The following is an 18,106-nucleotide window of genomic DNA, read 5'->3' on the forward strand; positions in this document are numbered from 1 at the left end:
CTTAACTTGGAATTATGATTGAGAAATGGTTCAAACCCTGGTGGGTAATACTTTTGGGAATAAATATTAATCGTGAGCTCAAATCCACTCCTAACTAGCCAGGATTAGCCAAGTCCATTGAGAGAGCAAACAATAGAAATGAGAATCTGGGAACCTAGCAATATAAGAATGATAAAAATGAAAGAAATTCCCTTCAAGATTAAGTGAGAGCATTAACATAAAGGCTACAAGGATAGAAGGCCTCTAGATTGAGATATAGGATACGACGCTTCTTCCTCGATAATGGTTGGTATCCTCAATAGTACCCCTTACGAGAGGCAATGTTTGGGTGACGATGTCCAACATCACTACTTGAACGATTTGGGCGGCCTATTGTACATTGGTGATGGGTGGCCAACAAGTCTCTTGAGTAGCCACACTCGTTGCCCATTATCATCTACATCTTGCATGCCTTACGAGACTAAGGGACAATAGGATCTCAAATGGTTGTCAAGCGGTGCATGCATTTTTGTAAGGCTTGGCCTACACCTATCTTCTACTTTTCATGTAGTGAGGCATTCATTGGTTGTATAGTCTTTCATCATAGTTGTTGGGCTTTGTTTCAGAGGTTCCCTAAGCAAGAAGTGGGTTTTGTGTGAGCAGACTAATCGCCCAGCCAATTTTTCTTATCTATATCGCTTCCACCAACCAGTGCCACACGGATAGCTAATTTGTATGGTTGTTTTTTTTTTCAAGCATTAATAGAAAGTTTTTCCTTGTAAAAAATAGAGACCTATTTTCTCCACCTATTTGTAGATTTTAAAGAATCATTTTTGTCTAGAATGGATGTATGTCGAAGCTATATATGTCTCTAAGTTTTGTGCTCAACTTTAATGTAATGTTGCATTATGTGCAGCTATTGGTTATTGAAGGTTTTTTGAAGGATATGCTACTCTTGTAGAAGCTCGCTCGCTTGCACTATTATTAATGTATACTATTTATTAGTAAAAGGGTTTTAATGAAAAGGAATGTATGCTTGTTCATCTCATCTATTCGATGGGGTTGAGAGATTTGAAACTAAATGGAATCATGAAGTGGGCTTTCTTTTTCTATTTTAAAGAAAGAAGGTTTTCTAATGCCATGTTTGAAATTGCAAGCCATTTCAACAACCTTGTTGTGTTCACCTTATTGCATTATGTATATACCTAGTATATACTTGCTCCTTTTTAAACTTGAAAATGCAACTATAATGTCCCTCTCTCCCTCCCTCTCTCTCTCTCTCTCTCTCTCTGTGTCTCTTTGTCTCTCTGTCTCTCTCGGATGTGTCTAGAAAGAAGCATGTGCACATTCTTTAGAAGGATGCAAGAACCCAAGTTTGTTTTTGGGGAAACTCTTATTTGTGAAGTATTGAAGCAAGCAACCAAGCCCCTTCTTGGAGTGTTTGTCGAGTGGAAAGGAATTTGACCGATTGAAAGTTATGCATAGAATGCGCACTTTGAATTTCTTATTACTTGGGCGGTTTGCTATCTCGAAGCACAAGTGCCATGTGATTGCCACCCATTTCATAATTGCAACATATTTTGGAAAATGATTGTTGGAGACGAGCACAACTTTCATGATGGGCATGCAAAGCATGGAGGGCGCTAGAATACTTACTCATAAACTGCGTTGCAAAAATTGTGGAGCACACAAAGCGGTGACGTGGCGGAAGGAGTATTTCAATGGTGTGACAGTCGAGGGAGCTGGAGCGAGCAAGAGGCCGTGGTCCGTGTGTCTATTCTTTTTGGCGTAGTTACAAACAATGCGTGCCGTGCTCGGACGATCTAATTCATTTCACGGCCCCATGATCGCTTCCCGGACTTTTATCTAACAGCATTTACGTTTATTCCCATGCCATAGCATTTAATTCATCAAGCGTAGAATCCAGGTGATGTTGATATTTATCTTCTTCTACCTTACTTTGCTATTTCTCATAACTTTTAAATGTCTTCGTGATTCACGTCCATTACTTTCCTGAAGCTCATCTGAAAATCTTGCTTTGAGAATTTCATCGATTATCGCAAACGCTAAACATTAGGATCGTCACTGTGGAGTGTAAATGGCATTATTTGTGCTTTACAGTCTGGACCATTTCGAGTTCCATGCTACAAGAATTATCATGGTAGCGAGCTGATGTTTTGAGCGGTCTAAGGGGACCTAAGCTTTTGGCCACTTACAAAAATGGCGTCGACTGGCATCAAGTGGAACCCAACTAGTATTGTCAAGCCAATATGCGTTCCAAACCTTGGAATTGAATTTCAATCACGGCATACATGCCGCATGCTGTTACAACAGTCGACCGGGTCGTCTAACCGAGCAAAGCAAGAAAAGTATTATAGCTTTGCTTCTAACTGTAAACTATATAGCAGCTGTTGTGCGAGAGGGAGCCATTTAAGCGCTGGCCGTAAGCTAACTCCGCCTTTTCTAGGAGATCCCAAGTTATGGAGTAGAACGTCCAGGACGGATGGACTTTTAATCACTTTCGTTTTGTTCAAGCTGAATGATTCGAAAAGGAAGTACTGTCTTGCAAAAGCTGTTTTTTCGGCTGGTTCATGTCCTTCAAGAAGCTTTGACAGGGCGATGGTAACCTGCTTGCACGCATCAAAGCACGTTTCGAGGCGTGTCATGGCCATCACAGTTGCTGCCACAGCTGATTCAGATCAGACATTTCCAAGCCAAGATGAGTAAGTTTTTGCATAGCTTCATACAATCTCCTTGCACTCATTGCTTTAGCACAAAGAGTTATGATGTATCCATTGCGATAGGCCTTCAATATGTACTTCCCAAGGAAGCAAACGAACATCATAGTGCCATGCTTGGAAAACGTTCCTCAGCTTATTATTATATGTTTATTATTCATAGTATCTGGCTACCAAACATGTGGTCAGGAAACACTTTCCAGGAAGAAGATGACATGAATTTATCTGGGAACCCCGTGCAAGATCATGCTTGTTGCAAGGACTTCTCTGCCCAAGAGCAGCACTTGCTAAGGAATCTTTTTGTGCAACAAGTGCAGTTTTTGTGAGGGGCTTGCAGAGATGTCTCTCATGGCAAGTTCCTTGGAAGGAGATTGAAACGGTTTTAAAAATTAAGTTCAAGTACGTTTGAGCTTCCTTTCTGTTTACGTTTATCAGGGGTGAAGGGAGAGCAACGGATTGTGATATAGGCAAAGAGAGAGCCATTCCAAGGATGCCGAGTCCTGAGGCAAGTTCTCTTTTCGTCTGCTGGAAGAAACTGCATTGGTTTATAGAGATATCTTTGGTTGTGCATGGAGATGTTGTGCTCCAACAATGAGTCTGATTCGCTCTCAAAGCTGGTTATAACCTGGGAAAGCTGAACGTGTTGGACTTTTGAAAGCAATTTAGTTCTTCAGTATGCTGGGGCTGCCCAGTCAAGCTTTTACTGCATAGATCAACATTCAATTTTGTTTTTGATGTTTCATGAGAAGGCGTCAAGAATTTATAGGAGGGAACGGCAGGTGATACAGATTTGCTAAAACCTGAATGACACTGTTGAGGGTGTTCAAACAGTACTTTGGTGGGCTGCATGCATGTAGTCCTACTGAATAACCTCCAGCTTTTCAAACAAATGGATTAGTTCTGCTAAAGCTTATTACTATAGGCCTGTTTATACTAGGCTGCTCATCCTGAATTGTTTCTCTTGAATTGAGGTTCCATTGATCAGATAGCAATGAATGCAGTCCTGACATAATGCATACAACCATATTGACTCAGTTTAGAGGTCTAAACCATTTTGAGGCGTATTTTGGAATAATTGAACCCCATGTGCTGTACAGATTGAACCAGCTGAGGTGGTACAAGCTCAGTTGCAGGCCCTACGTCAGAAGGATGTAATGACCGTGTATGCTGAAGATCTTTGTTTTGTTTAGTGGGATGCTGCATTTGTGTAGGTGTCGTTTGCGGTTGAATTGTGAAGGAAAGATTATGCTTCAATTTCAGATTTGTTACAGGTTTGAGTTTGCTTCTCCAAAGAATAAGGCACACACAGGACCACTTTCCCAGTTTACAGAGATGATACAAGGAAGAGCATATAATGTAAGCCTGTGACCATGCCAGTTTTTCAATGGAGTTCTAGCTATTTGTCCATTTCCACATATTTTAAATGGATTTCCAACCACTTTAATGGGTGTTGTTTTAAATGGGTTTCGAACTGCTTGATAGTTTGAGTAATATGAGAGATTTTAAATGGGTTTCCAACCACTTAAATATTTTGACTATAGCCGAGGATATTACTTCATATGCGCAACATGATTTCTACTGCTTTATTGGAAGCTATCCAATCTGAAAATGTAGTACTTGTTTTGCGACCTCTCTTATGCGAGATCAAGGGTCATAACCATGTTTTGCAACCAAGTTGATATTTTGTAATTCTTTCACTTCGTAAAATTTTCCACTTCCCAAAGAAGTAGGCCGCTTCCCGAGCTCTGACGTTTCTCCCTATGATGACATTCTTATCGTAGAAGGTTTAGAGTGTCTAGTGAAGACCGTAGTACAGGTTTAGAGTACAATAAGCAGAGTAATGATGGTCGCATAGGGAGTGATGACTTAGCCTTCCAAGTCTGAGGCCTAAAGTAGGCTGAGATTTAACGCCACCCACTACTTGATCCAGCAGTCCTATCTGGTGACAGGGGGCTGTTTGTCTTGAATTATGTCGTTCCTGTCTTGATAAAACACCCACTTCCTTCCTTCATTCCACTTGCATGTTTATGAGTTCCTCATGTATGTAGATAAGTGTGCCTTTCAAGACTGTCCTTGTCAATGCATACTGGCATGCATTTGCGTATTTGAATTTGACAAGTGCACTGCCTTCTCATCTTCCCCAACTTCCTTGGGCTTCTAGATATGTGCCTTCTCACTTGCAAGTTTGTCCTTACATAGCTTTTTGGCCATGTCTATGGGGCTCGCTTCATTCTTTGTGCCCACAATTTTGAGGTTCAGGGCTTTGCCTTGTCTTCCCTTTTCTTCCTCAAGGTTCTCTTGAGCTACTATTGCAAGACAACCTTTGACCATGAAGGTGCCTTTTTCATGTGGCCATGCATTTTAGCGTCAAGCTTAGCTTCCATCTTTTTTGTTTCTTGCAATGCATCTCCTTCTTATGGGTCAACTCATCAATGTGCTTGGTGAGAATGGTATCTTCCCTTTGAAAGATCTTGTAGGCATCTCATGAGGCTCTCAATGTCCTCACCTTGATGGCCTTTTTGACTAATCTGAATTGCAAACTGAAGTTAGAGTTTCTCTTTTCTGCCAGTATGTGCTTGCTGCCGTCCTTATGTGGTGCCCTCCGAGGTTCATTCATAAAGGGTTGGGGGCTCAAGAAAAGGGTCCTCCAAGGTCGAAAGTAAATTTCATGTGTTTCACAAAAGCAATGTAGCTTCTTTTCCTTTGAATTATTCTTAGAAATTTAGGCACTCTGTCATAAAGTACATTGACATGGCTGGCTAGGGGTGGGGTGGGGGGGAGGACTCGGGGAGACTTTTGTCTCCCTCCTTCAGCCTGTGGAGGACAACTCCTTCCTCATGAGGTGACATCCACACATTGTTGCAGACATCAGATGATGGCTGGTTGTTTCATGGGCTGTAGTCGCCGCTTGGCCGAATGACGGGCTCACATTGTCTCTAGATGGGCCCAGATGGGGGTCATGGGCTCAGATGGATTGGTGAGGCAAGGGTCGTCATGCATTCTTGAGCCAAGCCTCAAGATGACAAATGGGGGCGGGGACGTAGGCCCTGAACCTTAGGCATTGGGGTGGGGCAGGGAGTTAGGGAAAAACATCATGGTGGGGAGAGGGGATTGTCATGTGCATCCAACAGCCAGTTCTACTTGACCACGGATAGGCTTTGAGTCTGCTACACCCTCAACCAGGGTTAGATCAGCAGCAACAGGTCCTTGTGGCAGGCATGCAGGCTGCCATGTCTTCCATGGAGGTGTCCAGCAGCGAGCAGGGCAGTAAACACGCTTTGTAGACATGTCAGCCAGCATGGGGAGAACAGCAGCCATCCAGCAGGATGTAAGGCTAGCAACAGGGGTCTGTGGCAATAGGCTCAGATCCAGTCTGTAAACACATCGACCAAGTTGGGTCTGTGGATAGACTGATTCAGCCTGTGGAAATGGCAGCTACAGACCTGTCTGTGAAATGATAGTTACAGGAGCTATAAGAGGAACCAAAGCCTCATTCTTTTAGCATTACCTAGTTGCAGCACTTCGGCCAGTAGGCTCAGCAGCCATCAGCTCCTCCCTAGCCCCACAGTCATCACAGCCTCTCTATATCTGGTGCTTATGTGGGTGTCGTTCTCACTCATCAACCATCGCCAATTTAGCCATGGGCTGCAAACCCTAGCCTCTATAGACAGATCCAGCCTCTCCATGGAGGAACTAGATGATGTATTCAGCCCCTTCATTGTGGGAAGCCTTGATTTGTGAACAATTGCTCATTGGTGATTGCTAAGGCCAAATAGAATAAAGAAAAGTTAGCATAAGCTCTTAGTACAAGTCTTACACATGCCAACAATCTATTGCTAAATAGAATACAGATAAAAGTTAGCATAACCTCTTAGTACAAGTCTTACACATGATATCATTGACGATCCTAGCAAAGCTATTCAATGACGTTTGCCTTGGCTTCCCCCCCACTTGGACACTCAACACCATCACCCCCATCCACAAGGCAGGGGATCCCATGGACCCGAGTAACTACAGGACTATCATGATTGGACATGTGATGTCCAAGATCTATGCAGCAGTATTGGATGCGTCGGTCAACCTGTTCGCACAGATGAGAGGGCTCAGAGCAGAGGGTTAGGCTGGTTTCAGGCGAGACCATGGGACTTTGGATCACATACTCACACTCAGGAGTGTCATTGAGGAGGTCAGTTCACGAAACGAGAGGGTATATTGCTGCTTTGTGGATTTCCGCAAAGCCTTTGACACAGTACCTCGAGCTCGTCTCATCACACGCCTACAGACACTGGGATTTGATCAGGAGATCACCTGGGCAGTCATGGCACTTTATGAGAGTCTTAGGTCGAGTTCGGACAGGCGCATGTTGGATAGATGAGATTTTGAGTACCATAGGGGTCAAACAGGGTTGCCCCTTATCAACAAACCTGTTTGGCCTCTACATCGATGAGCTTGAGACTTTCATGGGGGCTTCCGGAGGGACCGGTTGCTCACTTGCCGGAATCATCATCAGGATCCTACTTTATGGAGATGACGTGGCACTGCTGTTGTCCACACCCGAGGGGCTCCAACGACACCTAGATGCACTGCATGCTTTTTGTTTATCCCATGATTTGGAGGTCAACCTTGGCAAGACCAAGGTCATGATCTTTAACACCTCTTGAGCAAACATGCAACGGAAGCAGTTTACTTTTACTTTTGGTGGGTCACTAGTTGAGATCGTATCCTCATACACTTACTTGGGGGTCATCTTCTCCGGCCCGATCTTCATGATGAGACCAGCGATGTAGGCCAGATTGAGTAGGGGATACGCCTCACTGGCTCGGCTAGAGAGACAGTGCTTTTACTCCCACTTTCAGGACCCTCGGACCAAGGCTCTTCTCTTCGACTCCTTGGTCCGACCAGCCGGTATGTATGGTAGGTAGCCCTTGTTAGGGACTTGACATTTCAGAGATAGAGTGGACACGGGTGGAGCGCGTGCAGATCCTCATGCTCTCACGGATGATCCGGGGGAAACCATCTGTACCACATCACATCATTCAGGCTGAGTTTGGTGCTTCTCCACTCCAGCTAGATGCAGCCTTTCAGACCATCGCATATCTACACCGGGTTAGATCATATGGGGACTGCACATCAGGGAGACTGAGGTTGCCATGGTTGGCTCTCGATTCCTCCATGAGGTTAGCAGCAGAGGGAGACGAGTGATGCTGGTGTGCATGGACTCACAGATGGTTTGTGAGACTAGGGTTTCACATCGATAGGATACCTCCTTTTCAGTACAGTTTAGATGCCCCTCCGGTACTCCCACCCATCATCCCGATCAGGCCACACACCAACAAGGTCATTCGAGAGGATCTCTTGCAGCTACACACCTTCAGGACCTGGTTGGAGCCGAGGGAGCTCCCATTGAAGCTGAGTTTCTACAAAGATTACTGTCTTCGTATATTGGAGGAGGGATTCATCACACCACCGAGGTACACTGAGTTTCATATGCCTCGCTCACCACGGATCTCCATCAGACAGTTTCGGGTATCATCACACCGCCTCTGCATAGAGAGCGGCAGAGGAGAGGGGATCCCCAAGGAGCATCGCATATGCATATTGTGTGACTGTCAGGAGGTTGAGCCGGAGGAGCATTTTATTTTCAAGTGTCCAGTGTACTACGAGATTCGAGGTCGCTACCACTGTCTCTTCAGAGACGGCTCCGGGCTCCTTTCCAGATTCCTCGCCTACCCAGATCAGAGATTGTGTCAGATCATACTTGGGGACATCCCCTCCTTGTTCCGAGTCGGAGCCTGACCGACGGGGGTCACAGTGGCCTTGGTTAGACGCAAAGCTACGACCGAGAGACGTAAAAGGACTGCACCCTTGAGGGGCTGACGGCGCTCTATTGCTGACCTCATGCCTCCACTGCCTCATCCATCCTGATGTCCTGCTGCTGCTGATGATGATGATGGTGAGATTGATATATAGTCGACTATCGACATGACTATGTTGTACTATGTTATACTTAGGACTTAGTACTGCCATTTTGCATTTTTTGCATTCTGCATTGGTGTGGATGCTTGTTTAGTAGCTCCACTACCACAGCTCATTGTATCAGGTTTTTTCACAGTCTCATAGACCCATCGGTCTTCCGAAGACTTAATAAACTCTCTTTCTTTCTTTCTTTCTTTCTCTCTCTCTCTCAGAGGACAAGGTACACGCTTTGGAGATTGACGTGCAGCAAATGAAGGACATGAAAGCGACCCCGGTAGGAAATTGCAAGGCAATGGAAGAGCTGAAAACAGAGAATGCCACTCTCAGGAAGGATGTTGCAGCCATGCAGGAAACAATGCAAGGCACACATATGAGCTTAAACAACAAATCAGCAAAGGGGAAGCCAGGATGTTGGAATGGAAAGATGTGGCTAAAAAGGGCACAACAGCCCCAAAGAAAATTTTTATCTCAGAAGCACTTGAGGAGGAAAAGAGAAGGACCAAGGAGACACTAAATGTCTTGGTAAGAGGCATACCAATGGGAGACACTCCGATGGCAGAAGCCAAGATATTGTTCACTAAAATGGGGGTCAATCTCACGTGTGAGACAGCCTGGAGGGTGGGCAAAGCTGAGGCACATACAAAGCCACTAGTGCTGAAGTTTTGGACAGCCATGGCAAGAACACCCTCATGAGCACGAGAGCGACTCTGAAAGGAACCAAAATTTATCTGGATGATGACCTCACTCTCCTACAACAGGAGCACCGAAGGGAAGGTATGGTACGAGTAATGGCAGCAAGAGAAGCATGGAAATGGCTGCATGTAGGGATGGTAAGGTGATCATTCGAGACGCAAGGAGGATAAGGAAGAAGGATAATTATGATGGTGCCGGGCCCATGGGACAAGTGTATACACCGGATTGAAAATAGTAGTGTGGAATTGTAATGGCACACTATGGTCAAATCCAGGAGGTTTCTTGGAGACATACAATGATAGAGATATGATCTTTACATTGAGACGCATGAGAGCCTAGGGAGAGCTGTCCACAGTAACATGATACACATGGGATATAGCTTATAGGAGTATGAGGCTCTGGGGGGTAGCTGTCCTTTTCAAATCACACTTGAGATCACTCATATATGTGGTACGTAGGGAGGAGCATGCATGACACATGTGGATATGAGTTAGCCGCCAGATGCCTGATCTATCTTTATTGCGGTGTGCAACTTCTTTCCAAACACGTCATCCTATGCACGAGAGGTCACTAGAGATGGACACAGCCCGTATAAAACGATCCATGATGACATCATGGAGTTCTCCAAACAGGGAGACATCCTCCTACTGGGAGACTTCAATGCACGGACAGGAAATAGACAGGTAGGCCGCTTGACTTCATGGATGACAAAGATCCCGATATAGTCTTGGAGCTATATGTAGTTGAGCTAAAGGAGTCTGCATCTCGGTCTCGCAGGCAGGTGATGAGCCTATATGAGTTCGTCAAAGGGAGAGTTCGCGCCCTAGAAGGTCTATCAGATTGGGTTGAGAGCACGATCGGTGTGAAACAGGGCTGTCCCCTTTCCTGGACTCTCTTTGGGCTCTACATTGATGAGATAACATCCTTTGTTGATCACCTAGGAGGTCAAGGATCACTGCTAGCTAATTTGATGATACGGATATAGCTATATGCGGATGACATAGTCTATATATTCTCTTCAACAAAGGGATTGCAAAGACATCTGGGAGCCCTGGAGGTGTTTTGCAGAGAGAGAGACTTGATAGTTAACCTTGGGAAGACCAAGGTCATGATCTTCAACACCTCGCACGCAGTACTGCACCATCATAGTTTCACTTATCTGGGTGTAGTCTTCACAGGGTCAGTTTTCACGATGACCAAGGCATCACTCATCCAAGGATAGTGAGCCTCAGCTCGACTAGAGAGGCAATGCTTTTAGGCGCACTTTCAGAATCCACCCATGAAGGGCTAGTTGTTCGACACCCTATTGAGGCCGACCGCCATGTATGCAGCACCTTTTTTGGGAGAGTGATCTCTGAGAGACAGAATGGAGGATATTTGAGTGGCTATAGGTGATGATGGGGTCTATTATGATTTGGAGTAAGCCTTCAGTCCCCCATTAGATAGTACAAGAAGAGTTTGCTATGACACCTCTCCAGAGTGATGCCATTTTTCAGACAGTGACTTTTGTCCACAGAGTTTGGGCCTTATTCCACTGGAGACTGCCGAGGCTGGCACTCGAGTCATCCAGACGGCTAGCATTGCATGAAACGCTAATACGACAATTGGTCCTCTAAAGGAAAATGTCCACTGATCCCTCCAAGGTCGTGTTTGTTGGAAATAGAGGATAGAATCACTCTTCACTCTCGATCTAGCTCATACAACACTCAGAGAGACGGAGAAAGAGATAGCCAAAACTCAGATATATTCTTCCACAATCGTGGGCAGACAAAAGCTCAAAGGGTGAGCATGTACAAACAGCCAAAGGATGCTGTCAAGGGCTGAGTCACTTCACTCCCTCTGCGCGCTTGCCTGTGTGCAAGGCTGTAAGTGCAGGTGATGGAGAATAGTGGAGGAATAGAGCCCCTTTTATAGGAGGGCATGGAGCCCCTACACTCTTGACAAGGGGAGGGGCTACATTACCCTAGTTCACACTTCATTCTGTCTTATGACAGTAGTGCAGGATGGTTTTGCGGTAGATGACTACTATTATTGTTTGATATGACTATGTATGATACAGTTTTGTGTTTTCTATATGGGTGTGGATGTTCGGTTAGTAGCTCCACCCCTCTGGCTGGATTTGTATCAGGTTTTTTCGCAGTCTCATAGACCCATCGGTCTTCTGAAGACTTTAATAAACTCTCTCTCTCTCTCTCTCTCTCTCTCTCTCTCTCTTCACATTTCTTTTTCTTATTTTCTGCTTTGTTTCTTCCTTTTTGCTACCAAAGTTTTGATTTTTTGGTTGGGATTTCAAAGCTTAGTAAGCACTGGGTTTACCTAAGAGATTTTGGATTCTTTTGAAACCCAGATGGCAGCTTATGGTTGGGTATTGAGTGTAGCTTTGCTTACTAATTTACCTTTTATTTTTAAAAAATTTCTCATTTGTTCAGAATTTTTCTCTCACACGCACACACACGCTTACGCACATGCACTCATGCTCTTGCCTGCTTGCACACAAATTACAATGGGCATGCATGCGCAAGTAATAATCATCTCTCTCATCTTTCTATGTTTCTTGCCCTATTTCTTAGAGAGTAGCTGTGACAATCTCGCTTGGTCAGTGTCCATGTTTTCCATGAAGGTGGACATATAGGCTTGCTAGTAACAAATTAGGAGAGTTGTGCTTGTTATCATTTTGTGGTTAGTCTTGCTTTACATATTCTATATTAAACTAGCATATGAGAGCGCTTTTCAATAGCTATGGTTTCATTCTGGTATAGCATGCTTGTATGGTATGTGATGTCTTGCAGGCTATAGACTGATGCCCTCTTTCTTTCCTTCCTCTTTCACACACATGCACATTTGCACACACACGCTTTTTTTTTGGTAATATCCAGTGCATATATTTATATGATCATAAATTTACATGATGGGATATCACCCTCATGGCAGGCATCATATAAGGATTGCCGCAATGAGGCTCGGAAAGATTCATATGACTTGTGAATCTGCCGACCCAAGTATGCCAAATTATGCTCACTCCAGATTGTCCAAAGAGCCCAATATCGCACCCAAGAGAGAAATAGTGAGTATTGAGACAAGGACTTCATAAATCTGCCAAAGAGCCATAAATGTTTCCCAAATCTGTGACTCGGGAAATGGATCCGAAGATAATCTGAAATTCTCCTGAGGAGGATCTTAGTACACGGGCAGTGCCAAAGCAAATGAATAACAGTCTCTGAAGGAGCCTGACATCTTAAGCATGTGGATGGTGCAATGCGACGTTTAGCATGTGAGAATGGGAGAGAGAGAGCAAATGAGAGCAAGAAGCAGGAGAGAGTGAGAGCTGAAAGCTTAGTTGCAAATAGATGAGAGTAAGAGAGATACAACTGAAGAAGTGAGATAAGGTTTTGTCCTAGTGACAAAACCTTAGTAGTCACTAACCATAGTTAGTGGACTAATTGTGGTTAGGGGAAAAAACCTCTTAAAGAGGGAAAAGTGCCCCTAACTAGCTTATTAAATTACATTGGTCATTGCTGAATTATACACCCCCCTGCAGTGCCAATGTCATGTACAAGGATGATTAATCCTCAAACGGATATAAGTTCAGGGCACTGCGAAATGCCTCAAACTTTTCACGTGGAAGTGCTTTGGTGAAAATATCTGCAACATTGGTATGTGTGGACACAAAGATCATACTGATCTCTCCTGCATGCAACTTCTCTCTGACGTAGTGATAGTGAACCTCAATGTGCTTCGTGCGAGGATGAAACACTGGATTCTTTGCCACTGCAATGGCACTCTGACTATCAGTGAGAATTGGAGAAGGACCTTCCAATGATAGATGAAGATCAGCAAATAGACGACGCAGCCAGACACATTCAACTGTTGCTGTGAAAGCTGCCCTGTACTCAGCTTCACATGATGAGGTAGCCACTGTAGATTGTTTCTTGCTTAGCCAGGAAATGCAAGCTTTACCCAAAAAGAAACAATTGCCACTAGTGGACTGCCTAGTGTCATAATCACCAGCCCAATCTGAATCACTGTAGGCATGCATCTGCAAGTCACCCCCCCTGGGAAATAACAAGCCAAAAGACTTCGTGCCCTGCAAATAACGGAAGATGTGCTTAACTGCCTGCCAATGCATAGTTTTTGGGCTGTGCATATACCTGCTCACCTGAGATACTGCAAACTGAATATCAGGTCTAGTGTTGCAGAGATAAATGAGGCATCCAATAGCCTGACTGTAAAATGTGGCATCAACTGATTCTCCTGCATCATGCATTGTGAGTTTCAGCCCTGGCTCCATGGGAGTGGCTATGGGCTTACAATCATGCATGTTAAATCTGTCCAAGAGTTTCTGCACATACTTGGATTGAGACATAACAGTGCCACGTCTCTCTTGAGAGAACTGGATCCCCAAATAAAAGTGAAGCAGCCCCAAATCTGACATGTCAAAGTTGGTCTGCAAATCAGCTTTGAAATCTGCAATATTATCTTCATTGGACCCTGTGAGCAGTAAGTCATCGACATAAAGAATGATGACTAAAATTTCCCCCCCATCCTTCTTGATGTAGATGGTGCTCTCAGTAGGACTATTGTGCAGCCCCTTGCTGGTCAAAAAGGCATGAATCTTGGCATACCATGCACGAGGGGCCTGTTTCAGCCCATACAAAGCTTTATTCAGCTTGCATACCTGAAGTGCATTTCCTGAAATTTCAAAGCCTGGAGGTTGTTTGACATAAACCTCTTCCAACAAGTCTCCATTTAGGAAGGCTGTTTTAATGTCCAACTGATGAACATTCCACTCAAAATGTGCAGCCATTGCAACAACAGATCGGATGGTGGTCATCCGGGATGTAGGAGCAAAAGTCTCCTCATAGTCTATGCCTGTTTTCTGAGCATAGCCTTTGGCAACCAGCCTTGCCTTGTATGTCAATGGAGGCATCTGGCTTCCGTTTCACCTTGAAAACCCATCGTGTACCAATGGCATGTTTATCTGGTGGCAAGTCTACGACATCCCAAGTCTGATTTTTCTGAATGGACTGCAATTCATCGTGTATGGCATTCATCCGATGCACATTGTCCTTTGCTTCTTCAAATGTTGCAGGCTCCTCCTCATCAAGAAGAGTACCTGCATATGCTGATTCCACTGAATTAGCACCTTCCATGTGCCTTACTGCACTGCGAGTCCTGCCAGGTAATGGAGCATCAATCTTACTCTCCCTGAGAGTCTGTAACAGCCAGTTTGGGACCGTTTTTGCTGCATGTATGTCTGCAATTTCTTGCTGAACCACCTGTTCCACTGCCTGTGGAGGTGGCAAGACATCCTGTGGCTGAACTGGAGCATCGGGAGGTGGCTGTAAATTCTGATTTGCATCAGAAATATCAGCAGGGGAACCCAAGGCAATGGGTAGCAACCCCTCAAAAACAACCTCTGAAGAAGAAGGCATATGAAATTCAGCCTGAGTGTGAGCTGAATTTTCTGCAAATATCACATCTCTACTGACAATGATCTTGCGTGTAGCAAGATTGTAGAGACGGTACCCCTTGCTTTCTGCACTGTACCCAACAAATATGCACTTAATTGCCTTATCTGACAACTTATGCCGAAATTCAACTGGCACATGACCATATGCAAGGCATCCAAAGACACGGAAATGATCCACTGAAGGCTTTCTCCCATTCCGGACTTCATAGGGAGTTTTTGTTTTCAAAGCCTTAGTGGGAGACCGATTTAAGATGTAGTTGGCACACATTAGACCTTCAAGCCAGAATTTGTGAGGCATGTGTTTGCTTTTCAGCATACATCTGTCCATCTCCATAAGAGTTCTATTTTTCCTCTCAGCTTTGCCATTTTGCTGAGGGGTCAGCCTCACTGTGAGCTGATGCACAATACCCTTGCCTTTCAGAAAAGCATCAAAATCTGCAGACAAGTATTCCCCACCTCTATCTGTGCGCAATGTCTGTATCTTGAGTCCAGATTCATTTTCAACCATGGCTGAAAAGTGTTTAAACAGTATGAACACTTCTGATTTGCGCTTCAGCCCAAAGACATAAGTGAAATTGGAGTAATCATCAATAAAAGTAACAAAGTAGAGATGACCACCCAATGATGGAGTCCTCATGGGACCACAGACATCACTGTGTATAAGCTGTAATTTTCGGACAGCTTTAACTAAACCATCCTTTTTGAAGGGGAATTTGTGCATCTTGCCTAAAATGCACCCTTCACAGGCATGTGGAGGAGGTATCTCAAGAGGTGGCAATGCATCAACCATAGAGTGCTTCTGAAGTGTCATCAAGCTGTTGTAATGCATGTGGCCATATCTGGCATGCCATAACTCTGCATTCTGCATGGCAGTAGTAGGAGTAGAAACTGCAAGAGCATGGGCTGCTCTTTTCTCAAAAAGATCAAGCTGAAAAAGCCCACGCAGCAGAGTCCCAGATAATCTCAAGGCATAATCATTTTCTCTTTCTCGGATAGCACATTTGTCATCCTCAAAGATAACCTGAAATCCAGCCCTGTTAAGAGTGGACACTGAAAGGAGATTCTTGGTGATACCAGGCACATACAAGACATTTGAAAGTCTGAAAACTGAGCCATCAATGGCGGTAAGCTCAACTTCTCCTGTACCACGTACTGAATATGACGAGTTGTTGGCACAAGTGACTTTCTTACCAATGGGAGGTGGATGCAAGGAAGTGAAGAGACACTTCGTAGAAGTGATATGCTTGGAGGCACCGCTGTCAAAATACCAAGTATTCAGTGTTTCATTGACACTGAAAGCTGATGCATCCGTGGAAGGATCATAACTGCAAGTCAAAAAGGCATATGTATCATCATTACAAGTGGCTGTACTATCCCGAGCATCTGGAGCAGCCAGCCTAGAATCTGAAATGCAAGATAAAAAGGCATAATCCTGTCCAACAAAGTTGGCTGCAGCATCCCCACTGTCAGATGCATGAGGAGCTGAATCTGAAACAGCCATATCGGAGCTGTTTTTCTTCTCTTTTGCAAGCCTTTTCCTGCATTCTGTAATGTGATGGCCTGGCTTTTTGCAGTAATGACAAAAACCCTTCTTCTTGGGCTTACTTGCATCATTCTTAGCCTTTTGTGAAGGCTGTCTTGACCCACTGGAAGGCTGATTTACTGATGTCTTTGCATGTCCCTTTCCTTTTGACTTGAACTTTGAGAGCATAGCTTGTTCACCTGCACGTGAAGCCAAGTTTTTCCTGGTCCGCTCTTCCTGAAGCAGAAGTCCTATCAACTCATGAAAAGTGAGAGGATTTGCACCCCCCCTCAATGATAAGTTCAGCGAGGTATGAAAGCTGAGATAAGTCTCAGGAAGAGAATTCAGAGTGGTGGTAATCATCTCTGAATCAGGAATAATCTCATCAATGTTCAATAATTGCTCTCTGAGATCCTGTAGCTTTGTGAGGTGGACTGACATGGAGTCACCCTCTTCCATATGTGTATTACTTGACTCTCTTTTCAAGAAAGATACCCTTGCATCATTCCGGGCTGCATACATGCTTTCTAAGATATCCCACGCTGCCTTCGAGGTCTTACATGACCGGATATGCGGAATGATAAATCTTTTCACTGAAAGAGAGATGCATGACAAAGCTAAGGCATCCCATGAATCCCATCTCTTTTGTTATGGAGTGGTGGCTACAGCTGCACCAACAACCTGTCCTGCAATTGCACCTTGTGCACGACCTCTTCCACCTCCTTGCAAGGGAGGGGTATTAGGTGCCATACCTGCTGGTCGGATCTCATCCCCATTCACATAATCCCATAAATTGCGAGAAATCAGAATATTGCGTACCATAAAACTCCATAGGGAGTAGTTGGTACCATCGAACTTGTCTTCCTGTGAAAGACCACCGAACGGGAAATCATTCTGATTTTGCTGGGCCATATTTGAGAAAGAGATTTTAGCAGATACAAAACTGAATTCCCTTACTGGGAATGAAATGCACAACTCCCAAAAAACATAGCCAAGCACTGGCTGTAAATGCACTCAGATTTTTGCACTTGCACTGTCAGAAATCTGTCCAAGCATCAAAAACTCTCCAGAATCTGCCAAAAGTGCTGCAAAACACTTCAAGAAAGGCAGTGTGAAATCTCCAAAATTGCTTCTCCAACACAAAAGCCCCAAAATAGACCTAAAATTGCAACCAGAAAGGGGCAAATTGAACAAAAGCCCCAAATGTTGCAAGAATTGCGCTCTGTCTGCAAAAGCCCCAAATTTCACTGCGAAATTACAGTGTAATCACAAAATCCTCAAATTTCTGCAAGAAATTGTACTGCAAAACTGAAAGTCTCAAATTTAGAGCTTGAAACTCTAAATCTGCCAGCAATGTTTGCTTCATAAGCAATTACAAACCCGAAAATACCCCAAATGTTTGCAAATGACTGCAAAAATAGCACAACAAGCACCAGATCTGCAAAGAATAGCAAAAGAGCTGCAAGAATGCCTGCTCAATGAATCCTGTACGGAATCCGTACACCTGCAGTACGGCTGTACGAAATACGGTGCGGCGGCCGATGTAGGTGTGCAGTACGGAACTTGTAGGTACGGATGTACGGACGAGCAGGTACAACACAGTATGAACGGAGTGGACTGTACGGCAGTACCATCGAAATGCAGTACAGGTTGAGAAGTACGGTCGTGTAGTACGGAAGCAGTAGGTACGAGCAGGTACGACAGATCTGCAATATGGATCGAGCCGGA

General features: G+C 44.5%; 1 protein-coding gene across 3 annotated transcripts in view; it reads left to right on the forward strand.

Annotated features, from left to right (window-relative positions):
* The first annotated feature begins 1,638 nt into the window (after nucleotides 1–1,638).
* The window catches only part of LOC147904162 (uncharacterized), a 37,685-nt gene continuing 21,217 nt past the window's right edge, over nucleotides 1,639–18,106 (forward strand). For 2 of the 3 annotated variants that reach the window (XM_087372718.1, XM_087372720.1), the window contains exons 1-5: nucleotides 1,639–1,906; nucleotides 2,101–2,702; nucleotides 3,153–3,222; nucleotides 3,815–3,879; nucleotides 3,989–4,073. In XM_087372718.1, the coding sequence (XP_087228844.1) occupies nucleotides 2,200–2,702; nucleotides 3,153–3,222; nucleotides 3,815–3,879; nucleotides 3,989–4,073 (723 nt within the window). In that variant the 5' untranslated portion in view covers nucleotides 1,639–1,906; nucleotides 2,101–2,199. Of the gene's footprint in view, nucleotides 1,907–2,100; nucleotides 2,703–3,152; nucleotides 3,223–3,814; nucleotides 3,880–3,977; nucleotides 4,074–18,106 lie in introns of all 3 variants that reach the window. The other variant, XM_087372719.1, reaches the window with a different exon arrangement.

Source organism: Dipteris shenzhenensis, chromosome 3, assembly GCF_047967505.1.
Source record: "Dipteris shenzhenensis isolate YYH24624 ecotype China chromosome 3, Dip_SZ_1.0, whole genome shotgun sequence".
In the NCBI taxonomy this organism is placed as follows: Eukaryota; Viridiplantae; Streptophyta; class Polypodiopsida; order Gleicheniales; family Dipteridaceae; genus Dipteris; species Dipteris shenzhenensis.